We start from the raw sequence: 22,429 nt of genomic DNA on the forward strand, positions 1-22,429 counted from the left end.
AGGTTGCCCAGAGAAGTTGTGCATGCTCCATTCCTAGAAATGTTCAAAGGCAAGTTGGATGGGGCTTTGAGCAGCCTGGTCTAGTGGGAGGTGTCCCTGCCCATGGCGGGGAGTGAGAACTAGATGATCTTTAAGGTCCCTTCTAACGCAAACCATTCTATGATTCTGTAAGAGTTCATAAAGAGTTATAAAAGGCTTTTGTGCTGTGTTTGCTTTGATGTTTGCGGGTTTGTTTTTGTATAGCTTGCTGGGTTTTTGTTTTGTGTACAAGAGCAGGGTACTCTAATAGTTTTTCCTTACTGCAGAGTCTAGACCAAAGCAGTTGCTTGTGTATATCAATCCGTATGGAGGAAAACGACAAGGGAAGAGGATTTATGAACAGAAAGTTGCTCCACTCTTCAGTCTGGCTTCTATTTCCACTGATGTTGTTGGTGAGTAATGAATATTTTAATTTATTAATAAACACAATCTGAACTGTTAAAACATCTCTGAGTAGCTAGTTCTTTCTGTTACCTACCTTTTCACGCTAAGGAAATTAAACTAAGTGGTAGAGAGGGAATGTTTCTAGTTAAAGCATAGGTAGACAGATAAATGATGACCTTATATCAATTTTCTGCTTACTAAACTAAAAATTCTTGTACTTCTGAGATATTTGAGCTATTCATTTATAAGATACTGTCCTTCTTGTCTTTTTCTGTTTTACTGTTAAAACCAATTGTTCATTTGTACAATTTTTTAGTGAAATATTTTTCCATATGTACTGCAGTGCATGTCTCTCTCAATTCTTTCCTTGGCATAAAACCTTTTGAAACACGTTTTATGGGCAGGCTGTTCTATGGTCACATTGGTAATAGAATCATGGTTATTAATGAATTAAACCCAGCATTTTTATAATCGTATATTATATACCATTTTATAATAGTAATTTTATAATAGTAATTTTTAATGTGTTTATTTCTTCATAGTAACTGAACATGCTAACCATGCTAAGGACAATTTATTTGAAGTTAATATTAATAAATATGATGGGTAAGTAACTTCACTTGCCTTTTCTTTTCTAGCTGATACATTCTGTAATCAGTCTGTTCTTTTCTCTAATTTAAAATAGTAGCCTTCATTGCCGATAGGTTTATTGCAACATCTGAAAGTTCTGGGGCATATTCCTTTCCATAAGAGAATGATGTTTAGGAGTATCAAAGGAAAACTAAACTGTTCCAGCAAACCTGTTCAGCACACAATGCATTCAAGTGTAGTATAACAATGTTTGCGTGAGATTTGTGTTCAAAAGATGAATGTAATATTAATTCCAGAAGTTGAGTGTTCTGAGAGCTTGAAAGCTACCCTGAAATGTTTTGTGGTATAGGTGGTATTGATGTATACGTGAGTCCAAACCACATGGTTACATGGAAGATTTTAAAAATGGTTGAACCACAGAAATGCATGTGTTTCTTCAACTTTGATTCTTCGTACATACAGGAAAAGCTTCTTTGGATTCCTACACCTAGTTGTTGTTCATCTGTCCTCTTAGATTGGTTCTGATAAGTGGCTTTCCCTTCACTCAGTGATGAGATTCTTCATTCACTCTCCGGATTCCCTATTTGGCAAAGCCATGCCTGTAATTTTGGAACTAGATACAGGATTCTTAGAGATAACTGCTTCGCTGTCTTCCAAGTGTATTTACTTGAGACAGCTTATTTAAACCTCTTGTGCTAGATTCCTGTTTGTTCTTCTCATTTCCCCTTGTAAGAATTTCTTATGGTGAGTATCTAATAGCTCAGTGATAGAACAGCTACTCTTTGAAGACAGTTACTTACAATATTCATTCAGTTACAATATAGCAGGTTTTTGTACATCATTGTGCAGAACAACTAGAGCATGCTGTAATATGATGCAGGTAATTGCTATGTTTAGAGTAAGCCTGACGTGTATGAATAGCTATGCTTCCTTATCCATATGCCTGTTTCACAAGCCTCTGTAAAACTGTTTCAGGTTGGTTTTTTCCTTAGTTCTTGAACTATTTCACAGAGTGGTTGAAATTAGAAGGGACCATAGTTCTTTTAAAACTCAGTTGTCTTGTGGACTTGCTTCTCCTGAAGTCCTTTAGCATATGTAGTTTACTATTGTCATCTGTCTGAAAAGTGAAATGCTAGCCCATTAGAAAAATAAACCCAAAATGTAAGAATTGCTCCAGGATCTCTCTTACAGTAGTTCTTCACTAGGGGCCTTCACAGGTGTGACTTGCACATTGGTCATCTGATGTTTGCAATTAATTTGGTCATGCTGATACTGTGTATGTGAACGTCGTTATCTGCCAGTATTTACCCTTGATAGGTATAGACGTTCATATCAGTGTCGTCTCTGAGTCTGGATATAGTATTTGTTATAAATAGAACACTACTGAGACAACTTTGACCTTGAGCTGATGTGATACTTCTAGTCCACTTAACCTCTTAGAGTCTGCAGAGAAAGATGAGACAGGCTAAAGTTGAGGAATAATGTAGTTAAGCTATGGAAAGAGAAATTAATTATAAAAATGAAAAACAAACATCCTTTTCTCCCTTCTCTCCCCGTTTCTTAAGTCTTGACTTGGACAGTGTATATTTCTAAGACTGTCCTCTCCATTAGTGAAAAAATGTCTGGGTTTTTTCAAGCTTTCCTTCTGCTGAAAATAGAATAATAAGTAAATTTAAATCATCAATACTTAAAAATTAAGTAAACTTACTTGCCCTATGAAATAAGCGTTTCGTCTGCAGTATCTGTTGCTGACTATATGGAAGAGTAAGTATTAGTTTATGCATTGGAAATGATTGCTGTAGGTAACAGTAACAGTTCCTAAACAGGTATGCTGGGGACTACATGCATAACTTTGGATTTGTCATGTGTTCCTCTAAAGTGTATTTGAATTAGTTTTTCAGTTAAAGAATGTTTATGCTTTTAGAGTTCAGAGTGTGCATTTGATTACTGTGCATGAAATGTATATTGCTGTAAAATAGTCTTTTACTTCCTAGTATTTGCTTGGCTGTGGACTCTCTGCTGAGCTTTAACATATTGAGGATCTGTGTAGCTGCTGCACCAGCTCTGACCTGAATTAAGTTTGCAAACCAAAGTTTTGCATCTGGTAACATTTGGAACTCTGTGTTTCATTATGAATGGCTATGTAGATACACATGACTTCTGTCTGTTTGGGCGCTCAGCATGTTCAGAAGAGCATGCAAGCATGCACTTTTCTGTTTTTTTGACTTTCATATAATGTATATACCTATTAAATTAACAGTGAAATAAATATACTTCTGCCTCAAGCCACAAATATTAACTTATTTTTCCCTTTTTAGTACAGGTACCCTATTTCCCTTTTGTTTACTTAGAAAGCTGTATGTACAGTCCTGTTCAGTGTTTTCCTTGTATAGTGAATTTCCACTGATATTTGTCTGTCCACACACAGCAATAGGAGATAAAAATCTTTAATTTTTTTTAGGTTGCGTTCCAGCATTTTTTTCTAACATTACAGATGTGTCTAGGTGCATTTGCAGTTGTGTAGCTTGATCATTTTTTTTTCTGTTTTTTGTTAATTGCCAAGTTGACTGTGGGCTACTATGTTCTGTAAAAATGGAGGAGGAGAATTAACAATTTTTGATGTGCCCAGTGCATGCTGTAAGTAGAACACTTGCTGTGTTGTTTATTGACTGTTAGTGTGCATTCTAATTTGTGTTTCCTGGCAGTGTTGTTTGTGTTGGTGGGGACGGCATGTTCAGTGAAGTGATGCATGGTCTCATTGGAAGAATGCAGAAGGACTCTGGCATAGACCAAAATAATCCCAAAGCACCATTAGTCCAGTGCAATATAAGGATTGGCATAATTCCTGCTGGTAAGAAAGGGTTAACTTTCGGTTTACTTTATTAATTTAATCTTGAAATTTCTTCTTATTTGTAACTTCTTGAATTTAGGCCGAAGTGTAAGATATGAGCAATGGTAGTCCATAAAGACACCTAGCTAAAGTTGTTTGTGTCCCAGTGTAATTATTGATCACATGCAATTTTATTTGGGAAGGATATTTTGCAAAGGAAATCAAATCTTAATGTGCAACTTCAGAATTTAATTACTATGACTTTTTTTTTGGTGTGGCTTATTGTGTGTTAATGCCAGATAAGATGTTGACAGTAATACCTTTGCCCATCTGAACATATTAATGAGTGAAATTTACTGAACAGGGACTTGCCTGATAAATATTTTTCCAGTTCCAAACGCTCCACAAATTTAGTTAGAATTGTAATGAGAACCTCCCAACCTCCCACTGGTCTGGCAAACTCTGAGCAAATGCTAAAATTAATTTTTTTTTTTTTTTTTTTTCCTCCAGCTGTCATCGCAGAAAGCAACTAGAGCTGAGGAACAGTCCTCAGGTTCCAGACCAAGTTGCAATTTCTGCCCCTTTTTAGAGGTGCTCTACCTTCACAGTTCTCAATGTCAGCTGCTTTTTCAGGCAATCCTGACTGCTGTCGTTGAGAGACGTTTGAGAGAACTTATTCTTGGAGTTCAGGTCTTTGGTGATAAACTTCTTTATTGACAGACTTTATCAGAAAATTTAGCACAGGTGATAAAAATACACCAAGTAAAATAGTATATTTGTACCCTCAGGCTTTAGGTGACTAATTTTATACTTGTCATATCTTTGTGAAGAATGTGTCCAAACCCAACTGGTCTGAATTCTTGCTTGGAAGAAGCTTAACCCTTTCTGCTTGCAGTACAATAAGTATTAGTTATCTAAAAGTTGCAATGTCAGTGTCCCCTTATGGTTTTTCATTCTCCTTGTTAGCTAGCATATTAAGGGTTCTGTATAACAGAATGACTATATTTAAATATATTCTGATTTTATTTGTTAAAGCTTTGTATTAAAATTAGTTTGTATAATAAACTTAACATGAATAGAATTTGAAGTGCTCCACCCTTCATTTCCCTTATTTGAGAGAATTTCTTGGACTACAGGTTTTTGCTTACATGGTTGGTTTCAGAAGATTTTTGCCTACTGGTGATGTTAGTGACCATAAGAAGATACAATTAAGAAAAACAGAACCTCAATATTAAGAGCTATTTCTTTGTCCTTAGGAAATTAACTCTACGCATGCTAAAATTGAAAGATTGACCTTGCTTTTTCAAGAATTTCTTAATGCATTTTTTCCAATTGCAACCAAAAATTGTGATCTTCACTGATATTTTAATATTGCTAACATGTATCAAGTCACTTTTTTCTCTTACATACTTTAGTGTTTTGTTTGTTGTGTTTTGTCCATTGTAGCTGTTTGCTATTTGTATATATACTGCATGCTCTATTCCTTGAACTAACATGAGGTACAGCCTTGTAATCAGTCCTATGATTCAAATATTTTCTCCAAGTCATTATTCAGATCCCTCAAAAATTATTTATAATGGTGTATAAGGAAGCTGGCCATGAAGTTCTATTAATTAAGTTTTTGGAAGTACAGAAAATAAAAAAATCTTGATCTGTTTGTATAACGTACAATGTTTAAAATGATATATTACTGAAAATATGGGAAAGTGCCTATTTACTGATCAAATCTTAACCCTTTCTTAACACTTCTAGCTGTCACAGGGACCTTAAATTGTGTATGAAACAGCCAAACCCATGCATTGCAGGGTGGTCAGGAAGGCAGCAAGAGTTTGTTTTGTTTTGTTTTCCCAGCCCTTGGTGAAGCTGTTTTCTCCTCATCTTTGCTTGATGTAATGGAGCTCTGACCATGTATTGACCCCAACAGGTCCCCTAGTTGCCAGACTAGTACAAGAAATCTGTTCCAAAATAAGTGACATCCTTAAAAATACTTTTTTTTTTAACTAAATATAGCAAGTCAAAAGGAATAGTGGAATATAAATCATGCATCTAGAAAAACTTCATCCATGATGCTCTTTTTAGTTCTTTATAACCAACCTTTTTCTACAATCCTACGAACTCATTAATAGATATTTAGAACTTAAACTATGGGTAGTGTTTGTTTTCAAGCTCTGTTTGTCTTCTGATACATGGAGACACTTTATTCAGTGAGGACAGGAGCCTGGGGTAAGGTAGCACTGAATCAGTGTTTTTGCCTTTTTTTTCATTTAGTTTCCTAATGTCAAGCTGTCTTAAGAGAAACATGGCAGGTTGTGGTTTATGACTGTGATTAAACAGTGTTTGTGTTCAAACTAACACTCAATTCAGCAGACTTAATCTTTGCTCAGAAACTATCAATTTAATTGTACAAAGGTTTGAAACTACAAATGAAAGAGATTTAATGCTAGCACACTCTCATCTTTATGACTTTTTTGAGTGATTAGCTGTATCTCGTAGGCAGAATCCCATTTTACAGGCTCTTTTTGGTTTTTTTTTTAATGTTGGATGCTACTTGTAAATCCTGATTCTAGCTTTCTGCAGCAAGGCTGCTCTTGGCCCCTTTTTTTGTACCAATCTGTCTGTTTCCAGACAGTCTCTCTCCTTAGTGTGCCTTCTGGTTAAAAAAATATCATGTATTCTTATGCTTTATGGTACATTTTTATGAAATAACTCGTGGGTTTTTATTGATGTGAATAAAGGCTTCTGCTGAAATGGCAGTTTTAACTTCTGAGTTTCTTGTAGTAGCACCCATTCTGCCAGTTGCCAAATCTGCCAGTGTAAATTGACTGAATGCGGTTGTAAACAGATTTGCTGTTAAGGGCACTTAGAGGCTGTAGCAACCTGACGAAGCTTTGCACTGTGATGTGGTAACTACAAGTCTCCTTAGTTATTACTTCCTCCTAGTGCCATCTAGCCTTAAAAACACATTCAGCCATGTGTTCTTGCTGCATCCAGAGTGGTAGCATGCCTCCATAGAACTTAAAAACAGAGAATCATTTCTCTTACAACAAGTGGCACTGAGGTTTTGTCCACATGTTTTAGTATTAAAATTATATCCTCTAGAGTAAGACAAAGTAAATCATTCTTATTACTCAACCTGGCACAGAACAGGAGGACAAAGCTGTCAACTGCTGTTAGAGGACTCTTTAGTAAAAGAACAGCTTAGATTAAATACTCTTAAGATCTCAGCAGGTAGAAAAAACCAATCCTACTTCACTCTGTGCTGTGGCATAAAATTAATGCATTCATTCTTCCAAAACCCAAGTTTGTCATCCTACCCTGGGGATAGGAGAAAAATCTTCCAAGTGCTAGGGAAGAGTGAGCAAAATGTAGATACAAAGTATTAATTACTATAGCGATTTAGGGTTCTGGTGTATCCAGATCCCTCTTGCTTTTGTTGAGGTCAAGGTATGAACTCTGTAATGTCTAGGATTGAAGCATGCAGTATGATTGTAATCAGTGTGTCGATGTGTAGCTGTAGAAATGCAGAATGCTAAAGACAGCACAGGCTTCTTATGTGAAGGTAGTATAGAAAAATGGTGGAAGATTAATTCACAAACTTAAAAACCAGATGCAAGTAAAATCATGAAGTGTGACTGGACTCTTATACTGCTGTCATCTAGGCTGTAAAATTTCTCTTTGAAAATGTGTTAAAGCATAGCATAGAAAGCTGTCTAATTATTTTTTTTAAATGACTCCAAGTGATGTGTCTGCAGCCTTCTCTGTTACAACATTTGTAATACTTAATGATCTTTGCAGTTTAGTTAGCATCTCATTTCAAGGTTCAGTATGTCCAGTTTGAAATCTGACGTGCAGTGCTTTGTGTTCCTCCTTCAGCATTTTAAATCCATTATACTTCTGGAAATGACAGTCTTAGCTCTAAGTACTGCATTTAATATGGTGGGGCTGCTATGAAGACAACTAAGTCAAGATTACTTTTCCATGTGATGTTAACTTCATCTCTTAAATTTGCCATTATTATATTAATCCATTTTTGTTGTACTGTGGTACTGAACTTCTGCTGAAGTGATTATCTGCCAAAAAATCCCAGAACAAAGTCCTTCTGAACTGTTCCTTTTTAAACCAGTCAGTCATTCTGCAGATGTTAAACTTGATTTCTTGATTTCTGGATGCAGAAAGATAGATGTACAAAACTTTGAGTAGGAACATGACTGTGTGCCCAGGCCATTCATCTGTAACAGTAGCTTCTCCCCTTACTTTTGAATGTGTCAGATCCTTGTCACTTGAAAATCACTTCCCATAAAAGTCACCATCTAGATTTTTCAAAATACTAAATGCTGCTTGGCCAAGAGTATGCCGTTGCTCTGTCATTAGCATGGCTCACCTGGTTTTTGTCTATGAGGTCACTGCATGGATTGTGACTTCACAAAAATGCTATAAAGACAGGGGACCCCCACTGAACTTGTTGCTCTACCTCTTTGCAGTACAGACTCCTGTTGCCAAACCAGTTTGTCTCTGATGATTCTGTGTGTGCTGTGGGAGCACCTGCTCCTGTGAAGGGTATCTCACATAGAGCGATGCTCATGACCACTAAGAGTATTTCCATTTCTTTATTAAATTCACTCTTTTCTGTAGGATCAACATCTATCTGACTATTGGTTCTGTCATCTGCTTAGTTTAGTGCTTCCAGTTCTTTAGAATTTGTTTAGTTTATTCCATCAATAAAAGCACAAAAATTAATACTTGTAGCCCACAGCATGCGTGTGTTTTGGTTTAAGAAAACTTACTTGTAAGCTGGTAGTCTAATCATTTTTCAGATGATTGATTCTGTGGAACAACAAAAAAAATCACAATAATAATAGTTAAAAAAAAAGTGCTAGAATTAATGTCATTAATTCTTCCATACAACCAGTAAATCACCTGGTTTTGCTTATTGCTTTGGTGGTTCTATGCACCTGTCTGCATCACTCGTCTACTCTCTAATATCCAGCAATATCTGCATGCAGAGCGAAAATCTGGTGATTTAGCCATACTGTATTCTATGTAGTGCAGTCCATCACTTTGGTTTCTTTAATCTTGCTTTAGCAAAAGTGTTTCATGGGGAGCACATTCTCTTTAATATTTTAAATGCATATCTTGATCATTTCTCCTTGTGATTAATTAAAAGGAAGGATTTCCTTGATAATTTTTAAATCATTAAATGTATGTATTTTAAAAATTACAGTGTTTAAATTTGGGGAGGGAAAGAACGTAGAAGAACTTGCCTGTGTAACAGCTGTGTGGCTGTATGGTACCTCCTAATAACAAACAGACTGTGGGGAAAATGGGTAACGAAACAGCGCTCTAGTGTACATAATTTATGATAAAGATTCAAAGTAATTAAACTTATTTTAACAAAGACTAATTGATGTGCCCTCTACACACTTCGTATTTTCAGTAGGCTCTTAATACCAAAATATCTGAGATGAGAGCTTTCTTTAGCTGGGAGATTTCAGATGTTTAGTTCGGGATTCAGCTGTCTACATATGGTGGAATGGTGCCACCGTCGTTGAAATGTGCTAGCCCAGTACTAGACAACTGCTGTGCTGGGATACCCTCTTTAATTGGGTCCTGGATCTGCTGCTTGTTGACTGTGTCAGGCTTCCGCACAGCGTTTACTTGATAGAAGCTTCTCTCATGCCCTTCACTGTCAGGGAAAGTGGTATCCATTTCCTGAGAAGTGAATTGGAGGGAGAAGGAATTTCTTTGCTCCTATTGCTAACTGCATATACCCTGTCTGACTTCAAAGTAAGAAGGAACCAAAAGTAGATTTTAAGTAGTGATTACTCATTACTCCATTTTTAGTTTTCAATTTGAATTTGATTAGGCCTCAGAAATTAAGTACTCTGTATCTGAGCTGCTCTACACTCTCTCTAGTGTATCAGTAGCAAATCTGAGAATGTATATGTAGACCAAGTAATTTTTTGTTGTCAGATTTCTAGCCTTGACTTTGAAGGAATTCATTTTCAGGGAAGGGATGGGAGAAACTGAAAGATAAATTTGGAGTTAGGTGCTGCAACAAAAATGCTTTGCTATGTCTGGCCCTGACTTCCAAGTCCCTGCTGCAGAGAAGAAATCAGAACCCTACATTAAGCCCTTAGATGTTTTTTATAGGGATCAGGGAGAATTGCCTGTCTCTATACAGCACCTAAAATACTGAGTGAGCATACTGATGGAGCGGGGGCCTGGAGATAGTTAGTAACAAAGACAGAACAAAGGTGAAACCTAAAGCTTTCCCCCCCGCCTTTCTTCTTGTAGGTATTTTGCTCTAGACTGTAAAGGCAAATCTCTATCCACTTTGCTCCCCTATCTATAAACTACTTCCTGGAAGCAAGTATTTACTAATTTTCAAGCAACAGAACAAAGGAGGAATTTCTGATTCAAGATGCAGCTGAAGGAGGAGGGGATGTTGACAGCCTGGAATTTGGATCACTTTCCCCCCAGAAAACAGGGCACCGATCAATTTATTTTCATGAGATCTTAATGAGTAAGAAATCTTAAGCGAAGGAGAATCAGTGTATGCCTGCCTTCCCCTACATCCCTAGTTGATATAAAAGCTGTAATGTAATCCTGAAGTTTTTCACGTAAATTAACTTATTTCCCTTCACTAACTGCTATGTATTTATTGCTCATATAGTGAAAATCTTTGTGCTTTGTACGGAAAGAAAGAAATCCTACTCATCGGTGGGGGGGGAAAGAGGTTACAATTTAGATCATAATACTTGTATCCTTGTGTTTACTTTATTCCATAGAATAGAAAGGGTACAGCCAAAGGAAGATAATGCTTTTATTTGGAGGACCATGCCAATAATACTTGCTTTGAAAAGATATAGATTAATCTGTAGGTTTTTTTATTTTTTAGGATCAACAGATTGCATATGCTATTCAACTGTTGGCATTTCTGATCCAGTAACATCAGCTCTCCATATTATTGTAGGTGAGTGGTCACAGTTTGCTGTTTTGTTATGGAAATGATTAAAATAGCAAAAAATAATAGTTTCATTCAGTTCTTTCTGTGTCTGTGAAATATAATTTGAACAGAATGGCTGAGTTGAAATACAAAGTTTGCGTCTGTGATTTAAGTCTGATTTGAAATACAGGAGGCTTAAAATTAATTGCTTTCTCTACTGTAATTCATTGTTTTAAAGGGATCATAACATCTTGAAACTTTATATCTGGTGCTTAAGTTTTCATGCATTCTGGCAAGCTTTTGAAAATAGCAGTAAAATACAATGAGCAGTGTAAGTTGCTGAGCTCTATATATATATCTTAGAGAAAGCTATGACGAGTGCACGTACACTTGAATAGTAGTGTTTTATACTAGTTGCCCAATTGTCCTGTGCAATTCAATGCTACCATGCTAAGTTAGAAGAATGGCTTCTGCTTGACTGGAATTAGCTGATAATTTCCTGGTTTTGCTATCTGTAAGTCATATATTTGAGGAGAAACTAGGGAGGAGAACCACTCCTCTTCAATAAATACTTTTTGATATATTGTCATCAGTAGGGATGCTGACATTGCCACTTCTCAAAGTCCTCTAGTGATGGAGACCCTGAACTGCACAGGGGCTGAAGGAGACAGCTTGGCATATTCAGTGCATTGTGATTTGTGATGTCCGTCCTTTCTGCCACTTAACTGAAGAATCACAATCACCCATTTCTTAATACTGAATTTGAAAAATTGTGCAAGGCAGTCTTCAGTTATAATGATGTTGTGTAAGCATAAAGGATAGCATTTCCAAATGGTGATTATTTCATTATCACTTGTTATTGAGTGCTTAACAGTTGCAGTTTTAGGAGCTGGCGTTGCAAAGGTTTACACGTGTATTTCTCTGTTATTAATCTATGATAAAATCTGTTTAGCATGTGTAGAGTTTAGGCCATTGGACTAGGATTAGAGAGAAATGTGGATTTACTATATCATAGGTTTTTAGCTGGATTATTAAATTGCATATATACACTCCTATTTTTAGGAGTGTTTTTCACATAAAGGGTTCTTCACAGCAGTCTGTGGTGGCAGGCTGAGAGACAATGGGTGTAAAGTGAAAGAAGAAAAGAGGAAAAAAAGAAACCAAACAAAACACCAAGCAAAGAAACACAACCATCTCCCCAAGCCCCCCGAAACCCACCACCACTCTAAATCTTACACTATGAGGACATCAGCAAGGTGGTATACTCCCTGTTTTTAGGGATTTTTCAGGACTTGATGGGATAAGACCTGAGTAACCTGATCTGGCCTCATAGCTGACGCTACTTTAAGTGGAAGGTTTGATGAGAAACCTCCTAAGGCCCCTTTCCATCAGAATTATCTTCTGATAGTATGACATATAGGATTAAGTAGCATCCGGTAGATGTACAGATGCTGCATTGATGTCTTCTATAACATCCCCACCTACTGCTATATGGTAAACAAGTGTAAGTTCTTCATTACATATTTTTAGCATACCAATCTTTCCTCTCGCTTAGTCCTCAATGCTTTTTAAATATTAAATGAATTTACTATTAACAAATATTTTCCCTTTATGTATAAGAAATATATATGTATACATGACATGTATATCTTATGACATAATATAACTTATTTTTTACTGCTAAAAAATTGATAATGCTAAAGTTACTATCACGTTTGCAGCTGCAAACAAAATAAGCCGTAATAGAACCTTGCACTTCTAATCTTCATAGGTGACTGTCAGCCTCTGGATGTCTCTTCTATACATCATAACAACACGTTTTTGAAGTACTATGTATCATTGCTGGGTTATGGTTTTTATGGAGATATATTAAAAGATAGTGAAAAGAAGCGGTGGATGGGTCCGATGAGATATGATTACTCAGGTAACTTGTGTAATTATTACATTACTTTGTCAGCATGTAAATGTATTGGAGCAGTTGATGTGGTCTCTCCAAACCAAGCTTCTCAGAAGCTGTTAAACATCAGAAACAGACCGAACCTGATTTTAAACTCCTTGTAGTACCAAGTATGTTGGATCACATTATGTACAGCTCTGTAACTTGGGGGATAACATTAACAGTGTGCTCATCAAAGTTGTGATGAATATATGTCACCTGGTGATAGCTGCCTAAAAAGTAGTCTTTTCTGTGCTAATCATTTTGAGTTCCTTTTCAGTCAGAGAGATGTAGTCACTCCTCTGTCTTGGACATTCAGCTGATGGAATGAATTGTTAATTTTGTTCTTCCAGCACTAATTAGAGAGAGAGATGAGTGGTTTAGCCTAATTAACTAATATTTGGATAACTTCTGTGCTACTGGAAAGTATTTTTTTTGCCTTCTTTGATTTGTCTTGTATTAGGGAAAGAAGATGCAGAAGCAGAATTTAAGTAGCGTAGGCCAATTTTAAGATTCAGCAGTGATGTACAGCTAAAATTTTTAGTTGGCTTTAAAGATGTCAAACAAAGTAATGGCACTATTGGCAAATGTTAAAAAGTTAGGGGGGTGGTATTTCCTTGTCCTTTACAGTCTAAAACATCTTAACACAAAGAGCTGTGAGCTTGAGGAGAGCAACTGTGGTTTTGCAGTCCTTAGAGAAAGAGGAAAGAGAGGAACAATTAAGGGATGTATGCAAAGGTGTTTGCAATGTGGATTTATAATGTCTTAATGCTGCTTAATACCTGTTTTATGTAGGCTTCAAGACTTTTCTTTCTCATCATTACTATGAAGGAACAATTTCTTTTCAACCAGCAAAACACACACGGGGATCTCCACGAGATAAAGGCGGATGCAGAACAGGGTAGGCTAATGTTTATCTCTGGATATTTGACATGAACTATTTTAAAAGGCCTGTACATAAATAGAGGTCACAGAAATGTTGTTTTTAATATCAAAACATTTACTCTGAAAGAGACAAGCTTGTAAAAAAGTTTATTGACTCATTAAAGAGAACACTTCGTTTTATCAGGTCAGTAAACAAAAATGTAATAAAATTTTGTTAACTGGTCTCTCCCTCCCACAATTTTAATTGAAGCAAAGTATAACAGCACACACAAGTAACACTGTGCTGTGGTACTGCTAATAAATGAAAACTCTGGATGCCCCATAGCTTCCACAAATGGAAATAATTATTCAAAAATTCTCGAATGTTCACATTGTAATTGGGTCTATCAATTTTAGGAATTGCTTTAGTGCCATGACAACAGCTGGCATGGCTTGTCCTGAGGATAGGTCCTCTCTGGAATCAGCCTACTTATCCTTTTTTTTATAAACTGCTACTGTGCAGTATAAATTCTGTGTGATATTCTTCACTTGTTTCTCCAATCAAGGGGTCCTACCTTAATCTCCAAGCGTTCCTTCCTTTCTTTTTGCTTTCACCTGCTTGAAGTTATGCTAGGGTTTATTGTTGTTCTTCATATATGAGTGTAGCTATCAGAGATATAGTAGCTGTCACAGCAGCAAACAGCACAGCAGGATACAAAGGAGCCAGAAACTTTGGCCAGAAACTACCTGGAACTTGTTGAGACTGGACTGTAATAATAGTGCTGTGACATGCTATGGATCACGGTCTCCAGTACTCCCTGGAGAAACTGTCCTGATCCATCAGGTGCTTTGATGCAGGGGAAGCTCCAGAGGGAGAAAGCTGTCATCCAGGTCTTAGGGAGTAAAGAGTGCCTGATGCCTCATGGGGGATTTTATACATCCTGATAATTGCTGGAAGGGCAATAGGGCTGGGCACAAGCAATTCAGGAGAATCCCAGAGTGCGGTGATGACAGTGATCATGCAGGAAAGTGGGGGGTGTGATGGTTGAAGGGAGGCTTGGCAGCGGTGACTGTGAGATTATAGAGTTTAAAATCCTGAGAGAAGTAAGCAAGACAAAAAGTAGAATTGCAGCTCTGTACTTTAGGAGAGCATATTTTGGTTTATTCAGGAATCTTGGCAAGATTCCATGGGAGACTGCCCTGGAGGACAAAGAGGCTCAGGAGAGTTGGTTGGTAGCTCCTCAAAGCACAAGAACAGTCCATTCTGATATGCAGAAGCTTGAGTAAGCATGATAGAAAACCAGCGTGGATGGGCAAGGATCTGAGAGGTAAAGAGAAGGTGGAAGTGGAATGGGTTACTTTGGAAGAACACAGAGATGTTGCCTAAATGTTCAGGGATGGAGCCGAGAAAGCCAAAGCTCAGGTGGAGTTGAAGTCAGTGGGGGATGTGAAGGGTGTTGCTTCTTATGAAGGAATGATACAAGTATACCAATCATTAAAAAAAAAAAAAATACAGAAGAGGCTGGAAAATTGCTCTTTTGCCCCAGTTTTCACTGATGTAGTCTCCCCCCAGGCCTTACAGGTTGCTAGTCCTGTGGATGAGAGGGAAACAGTAGGTGTTACATACCTTGATTTTAGCAAGGCCTTTGGTACTGTGTCCCATAGTATTCTTAAAAACAAATTGATGAGGTGTGGACTGGGTAAGTGGATGGCTGGAAAACTGTCTAGACTACTTAGATAGGTTGTGAGTACCAAGATGTCCCTCAGGGATGAATACTGGGGCTAATACATCTTTATTAATGACCAGGACAGTGACAGAGAGTGTGCTCTCAGCAGTTTTGTGGATGATACCAGATTGGGTGGAGTGGATTACATGTTGAAAGTCAGGGCTGCTATTAAGAGGGACCTTGGTGAGCTGAAGAACCTCCCGAAGTTCAGCAGAGGGAAACATCATGTACTTGGGGTGGAATAATCCCATACAACAGTACTGACTGGAAGGTGCCTCTGCTGAAAAGAACTTTGGGATCCTGGTGGACAACAGCTGTACTTGAGTCAGCAGTGTGTCCTTGCAGCCAGAAAGGCCAACCGTATATTGGGCTTTCTTAGCAAAAAAAGAAGTGAACAGGTCAGGGGAAGTGATTCTTCCCCTGTACTCAGCACTTATGAGATGAAGGACTGCCTCCAGTATGTCAATGTCTTTCACTGTTGTAGCAGTCAAATATTGGAACAGGTTGCCCAGAGGTGTTGTACCCTTGCAGATATTCAAAACTTGATTGAACAAGACACTGATAGTATAAGACCTGCCCTGAGCAGAGGTTTGGACCACATCGGAGGTCCCTTCCAACCAATGTGATCTTGTGGTTCTGTGATGCTGTTTTTGACATCAAGTAATCTTCAGCACTGTACTTAAGAAACTACACTGCCTGCAGGGCTATTGTGATTCATGCCACATCAGAGTTGTCAGTGCCGTGCCGCATCTTGTGGTGGAGAAAGGTCCTGTAATGATTGGGTAAAACAAAAGTTAAACTGCGTAATAGCTTTGTTTTCAGGAAGTGAATGGTATTTTTGTTTTCAGATGTTACATTTGCAAGAGAAGTGAGCAACAGCTGGCAGAACAGCAGAAGGAAAGCGGATTAAAACACGAAGGTAATTTGTCATAAAAAGTAAGATGGTGTAATATTATACAAAATACTGTTTTTCAGAATATATCAGGTCAAGTGTGTGTGTGTTTTGTTTTTTTTAAACACGAATTACTATATAATCCATTGTTTCTTTATTTTAAGGAAAATACATGTAAATATGTGAAAAAGATGTAAGGTGTCTCCTCCACCCAGACCTCAGAAATTTCTGATAAAATTATACTAATTACTTGTGTATTTCAATGTGTTAGGTTTCTTTTCTTTAAGAAAGATATATTTTGTGAGCTAGGACTCTTCCTTTTGTGAGGACTTAAGTGATAAACTGTGAGGTGGTATAGAAGGAAGCAGTTCATTAAGATAACTCTTAGAATAGATCAGGATTAAAAATTTGTGTTTGTTAGCCCAAAAGTCATCCTATGTAAAGCTGTTCATTAAATAAATGTGAGGCAGTGAACTTGGACAGCTAATAACCAAACTAGTAGACTGTCCTGGTTTCAGCTGGGATAGAGTTAATTTTCTTCCTAGTAGCTGCTGTGTTTTGGATTTAGTATGAGAATAATGTTGATAACGTATTTTTTTAGTTGTTGCTATTAATATTAAGTCAAGGGCTTTTTCAGCTTCCCATAGAAGCTGAGAGGGAGCATAGACAGGACAAGCTGGCCAGGACAAAAGAATATTCCATACCATAGATGTCACGTGCAGTATATAAATAATGGGGGTCGGCTGTGGGGCAGGGATCTGCAGTCGATGCTAGGGATGGGCTTGGGTGATCCATCATCGGGTGGTGACAGCAATTGTGTTGCATCACTTATTTTGTGTATTCTTTTGCTGTTATTTGTTTTTCTCCTCCATTACTGTTCTATTAAACTGTCTTTATCTCAACCCATGAGTTTTTTCCTTTTTTCTCCCTCTCTTTTCTCACTATCCTACTCTGGGAGCCAGGGGTGAAAGGAAGTGAGTGAATGGCTGTGTGGTCCGAGTTGCCATTGGGGTTAAACCGCACCATGGGCTTAAGTATTTCTGTACAGTACCCCACTGGTACTCAGTATAAATAATAAATAAGATTTCTCTAGTATGCTATCCTTACTCTCCTTTTTCCCCCCATTCCAACTCCTGTGCACACGTCCATGGATTTTTTTATGGGCATAGCTTTTCCTTCCTCTGTTAAAACAACTCTCAATATACTGGATTCTGTGCAGTCATCCTCCTAGCTGTATCTCTTTATGTCTGACTACCGTGCCTTAATGGGAAGGACTGATATTATAGAATTGTAGAATTGTTAGGGTTGGAAGGGACCTTAAAGATCATCTAGTTCCAACCCCCCTGCCACGGGCAGGGACACCTCCCACTAGATCAGGTTGGTCAGAGCCCGTCCAGCCTGGCCGTAAAATCTTCCAGGGACAGGGCCTCCACCACCTCTCTGGGCAACCTGTTCCAGTGTCTCACCACCCTCATGGTGAAGAACTTCTTCCTAACGTCCAGTCTGAATCGTCCCATCTCTATTTTTAATCCATTCCCTCTAGTCCTACCATTACCCGACATCCTAAAAAGTCCCTCACCAGCTTTCTTGTAGGCCCCCTTAAGTTACTCATGGGCCACTATAAGGTCTCCTCAGAGCCTTCTTTTCTCCAGACTGAACAACCCCTACTCTGTCAGTCTGTCGTCATAGGAGAGGTGCTCCAGCCCTCTGATCATCCTTGTGGCCCTTCTCTGGACATGTTCCAGCACGTCCATATCTCTCTTGTAGTAGGGGCTCCAGAATTGGATACAGTACTCCAGGTGGGGTCTCACGAGAGTGGAGTAGAGGGGGAGAATCACCTCCCTTGACCTGCTGGCCACGCTTCTCCTGATGCAGCCCAGGATATGATTGGCTTTCTGGGCTTCAAGTGCACACTGGCGGCTCATGTTGAGCCTCTCGTCCACCAGCACCCCCAAGTCCTTTTCTTCAGGGCTGCTCTCAAGCCAGTCACTGCCCAGCCTATATCGGTGCTTGGGATTGCCCCGACCCAGATGGAGGACCTTGCACTTGGTCTTGTTGAACTTCATGAGGTTGGCATGGGCCCACCTCTCCAGCCTGTCAAGGTCCCTCTGGATGGCATCCCTTCCCTCCAGCATGTCAGCCGCCCCACACAGCTTGGTGTCGTCGGCAAACTTGCTGAGGGTGCACTCTATGCCACTGTGCATGTCGCTGATGAAGATGTTAAACAAGACCGGTCCCAGTAGTGATCCTTGAGGGACTCCACTTGGACATGGACCCATTGACAGCCACTCTTTGGGCGTGTCCGTCAAGCCAGTTCTCTATCCACTGAATTGTCAGTCCATCAATCCCATATTTTATCAGCTTGGAGACCAGGATGTCATGCGGGACAGTGTCAAAGGCTTTGCTCAGGTCCAGGTAAATGGCATCAGTTGCTCTCCCCTTGTCTGTTGATGTTGTGACCTTCTCATAGAAGGCCACAAGGTTTGTCAGGCACGATTTGCCCTTGGTGAAGCCGTGTTGATTGTACCCAATCACCTCTTCATTATTCTTCTGCCTCAGCAGTGCCTTCAGGAGGATCTGCTCCATAATCTTACCAGGCACGGAGGTGAGACTGACTGGCCTATAGTTCCCTGGTTCCTTCTTCTTTCCCTTTTTGAAAATGGGGATTATGTTTCCCCTTTTCCAGTCAGTGGGGACTTCACCAGACTGCCATGACTTTTGGAATATAATAGAGAGTGGTTTAGCAACCTCATCCACCAGTTCCATCAGTACTCCTGGGTGTATCCCATCGGGTCTCATGGACTTGTTCACTTTCAGGTTCATCAGATGGTCACAAACCGGATCTTCACTTACGATGGGTAGTTCTGTCCAACCCCTGCCATTGTCTTCTGTGACTCGGGGAGTGTGGGTGGAGCCCTTGCCAGTGAAGACTGAGGAAAAGAAGTCATTGAGAACCTCGGCCTTCTCTATATCACTTGTCACCAGCTCCCCTGTTTCCTTTCTGAGGGGGGCAACACCCTCCCTAGAATTCTTCTTACCATTAATGTACCTATAGAAATTTTTGCTGTTTCCCTTGATCTCCTTGGCTAGATTTAATTCTAACTGAGCTTTAGCTTTTCTCACCAGGTCTCCTGCAGTTCGGACAGCTTCCTTATGTGCCCCCCATTCCAGCTGTCCTTTCTTCCACTCCTTATAAAGTTTCTTTTTGTGTGACAGTGTGTCCAGGAGCTCCCTGTTCATCCAGGCAGGTCTCCTAGCATTCTTTCCTGCCTTCCTCTTTGTCGGTATAGTTTGCTCCTGGACACGGAGAAGGTGACCCTTGAATACTGACCAGCGGTCCTGGGCCCCCCTTCCCTCTAGAGCTTTGTCGCGTGACACTTTGTCCAGCAGATCCCTGAAGCGACCAAAGTCTACATGCCTAAAATCCAGGGTCGTAAGCTTGGAATATATCCTCCTAGTTGCCCTGAGGATCTTAAATTCTATTGCTTCGTGGTCACTGCAGCCAAGGTTATCCCTGAGCCTCACGTTGGTCACCAGCCCTTCCCCGTTGGTGAGAACAAGGTCCAGCATAGCACCGTTTCTTGTTGGTTCCTCTACCATTTGGAGGAGGAAGTTGTCATCTATGCATTCCAGGAACATCCTGGATTGCTGGTGCCTTGCTGTGTTGTCCCTCCAGCAGATGTCAGGGTGGTTGAAATCCCCCATTGAGGACCAGGGTCTGTGATCGTGAAGCCACTTCTGTCTGCCTATGGAGGGCCTCATCTGCTTGGCTCTGCCGGTCAGGTGGCCTGTAGCAGACCCCTGCTGTAACATCACCTTCCCCTGTCTTCCCTTTAATCTTAACTCATACACTCTCAACCAGCTCCTCGTCCTTCCCCATGTGGAGCTGCATCGATTCTAGCTGGTCACTGATGGAGAGGGCAACACCTCCTCCCCTCCTCCCCTGCCTGTCCTTCCTAAAGAGCTTCTATCCATCTATCCCTACATTCCAGTCATGGGAATCATCCCACCAAGTTTCAGTAATGGCCACTATGTCATGGCTTTCCAGCAGCATAGTGGCCCTTAATTCATCCTGTTTATTGCCGAAGCTGCATGCATTCGCGTAGAGGCACTTCAGCTGGGCTGGCTGTGTCACCCTCTTGCGTGAATCCCCCTTGATTCCCTTGGGGTGTCCTGGTGCTATATTGATAGACTTGTGGCCTTGCTGGAATAAGATGTGCAGATTCAGTTGGCCGAGTTTCGCCTCTGGTCTCAGTTCATCGACTTGGATAAACCCCTCTTAAACTGCAGGCAGCCTTCCACTGGTGCTTGTTTCTGCTTTTACTCTTTTTTTTTTTCTTATTTTCCTTGTAAAGCCCAGTGCATAAAACCTTAATTTTCTTGACACAAACATTATGACCTAGATTATTTTATAATTGCAGCTATTTTGCACAGTGTCTGTGCCAGGCTCTAGCCATTTGTTAGCAAAAAGAGTATCATCATAGTGTAGAAATTCATTTGTAGCATAAAGACTGTATATAGATTTCTATGCCAACTTGAATTCCTGTTACACATGCTTCTCCATAGTGCTTTTGTCCCAGCTACTGCTTTCACATCTTTGATATAGTCAACAGATGGCCAGATTGGAGTATTTCTTGAGTTGTTTTAGTTTATGCCCAGATTCAGCTAAAGAAATTGCTTTACATAATTTTTTCTTAGGAGCTAAATATGATAACTAAATTGTCTTTTTGAGAAATAACTGTAGTTAGAAATTGCCAACCTTTTTTATTTTGTTTGGGGGGGGGGTTGTTTGATATTTTGTTTGTTTGGGGGTTTTTTTTGTGTGTTTTGGTGGGGGTTAGGGTTGTTTTTTGTTGTTGGTTGTTTTTTTCAAATCTGACATTTTGTTAGCTTTGATCCAGCAAAGGAGCAAAGGCAGAAGAAAGTTACAGGTTAGTGAGCAATCAAGACTGCTTTAGCCAGCATTGCACAAGACATTAAGCAGCTGTTTATGTAGGGTATTGTTTACTTAAATCCATTTCACTTCTGGTAGCTGGCTTTCTTTGTAGTTCGATCTCTTCTCCATGCAGTACTGGTAAGCAAACAATAAAAATCAGCTACTCTTGATTTGCAATAGAAAGGATTTTAAATCACCGCCTCAGATAAGCTTTTTACTTGGCAGAGCGTATTGGCTGACTCTTCCGTTGTGCCTGCTTGGTTTGAGTGCAATTCAGACAAGTTTAGAAGGATGTTTGTGTTGACTGTAACTGAACATATTTCTTTGTGTGGTGCAGAATTCTATGTGCGTGTGCTGAGTAAATTTTGAGTGTTGGTGCTTTATGCTGATTTCAGTAACTTGCAGTATATATACACAATAGACAGCTGAAATGAGTGCTGTTTATGCCCTCCCTGCTTATGATTGCTCTATTGTATGGAAGGTATTGTGGGCAAATAATTTGTGCTATTACAGTGATGCACCCTGCAGAATGGGTGTGAAAACAGTTGGTCATTTAAAATGTGATAAATACCCTGACTTTGTTGCTACTTGAACAGTGAAGCTTTTCTTGAGTAACATGCTGAAATTTATGCTGAACTATACTTTTCCACCAGGTGAAAACAATCTATTACAGTAACACATATAAGCATTGTACTTTAAGTAATTTGAGACTTATTTATTACAGTGAGCATACTTCTAATGTTAACACGTATCTGGATGCACTATAGTCTAAATTATTAATGTTTCTCAGCTAAACAACAACAGCATTTACCAGTAAATGGTGGTGTTTTCATTTTGTTTGTATCTCAGAAAACACCTGGTTTTCTTGTAAATATTGTAAATTTTCCTTTACACTTCCGGACACAGATATGTCCAGTTCCAGTAGTTCTTCTGTTCAGTTACCTTAATCTCAGAGCAGGGCCCCATTATTTGCCTGCAGCCTGAACACATTCATTCTGTAGTCTGACATTTAAGTCTTTCTCATCGGTCTTATGATACACGTTTTGAATCTGATTTAAGTTATTTCTTTCTGTAATGTGCTGTTTGAAAGCAGCATTAAAAGATCTGCATTAAAGCAAGCAATACTAAAACCAGTCAGGCAAATGATACAAAAATATTGAATTTAAGACCTGCATTTTTTCTTGTTATTACTGATTTGTTTGTCAGGAGATAGGACAGTTTAGATGGAAAAAGAATAAAATTTTTAATGTTCTTTAAGTCTTTTGTCACATTATAATCCTACTC

General features: G+C 39.1%; 1 protein-coding gene across 2 annotated transcripts in view; it reads left to right on the forward strand.

The window, feature by feature from the left end:
- The window catches only part of CERK (ceramide kinase), a 42,550-nt gene that overhangs the window by 12,574 nt on the left and 7,547 nt on the right, over window positions 1-22,429 (forward strand). For both annotated transcript variants that reach the window (XM_054220312.1, XM_054220319.1), the window contains exons 4-10: window positions 306-431; window positions 966-1,029; window positions 3,720-3,865; window positions 10,743-10,817; window positions 12,562-12,714; window positions 13,522-13,627; window positions 16,166-16,236. In XM_054220312.1, the coding sequence (XP_054076287.1) occupies window positions 306-431; window positions 966-1,029; window positions 3,720-3,865; window positions 10,743-10,817; window positions 12,562-12,714; window positions 13,522-13,627; window positions 16,166-16,236 (741 nt within the window). The remainder of the gene's footprint in view (window positions 1-305; window positions 432-965; window positions 1,030-3,719; window positions 3,866-10,742; window positions 10,818-12,561; window positions 12,715-13,521; window positions 13,628-16,165; window positions 16,237-22,429) is intronic.

The sequence above is a fragment of the Rissa tridactyla genome, chromosome 1, assembly GCF_028500815.1.
Source record: "Rissa tridactyla isolate bRisTri1 chromosome 1, bRisTri1.patW.cur.20221130, whole genome shotgun sequence".
In the NCBI taxonomy this organism is placed as follows: domain Eukaryota; kingdom Metazoa; phylum Chordata; class Aves; order Charadriiformes; family Laridae; genus Rissa; species Rissa tridactyla.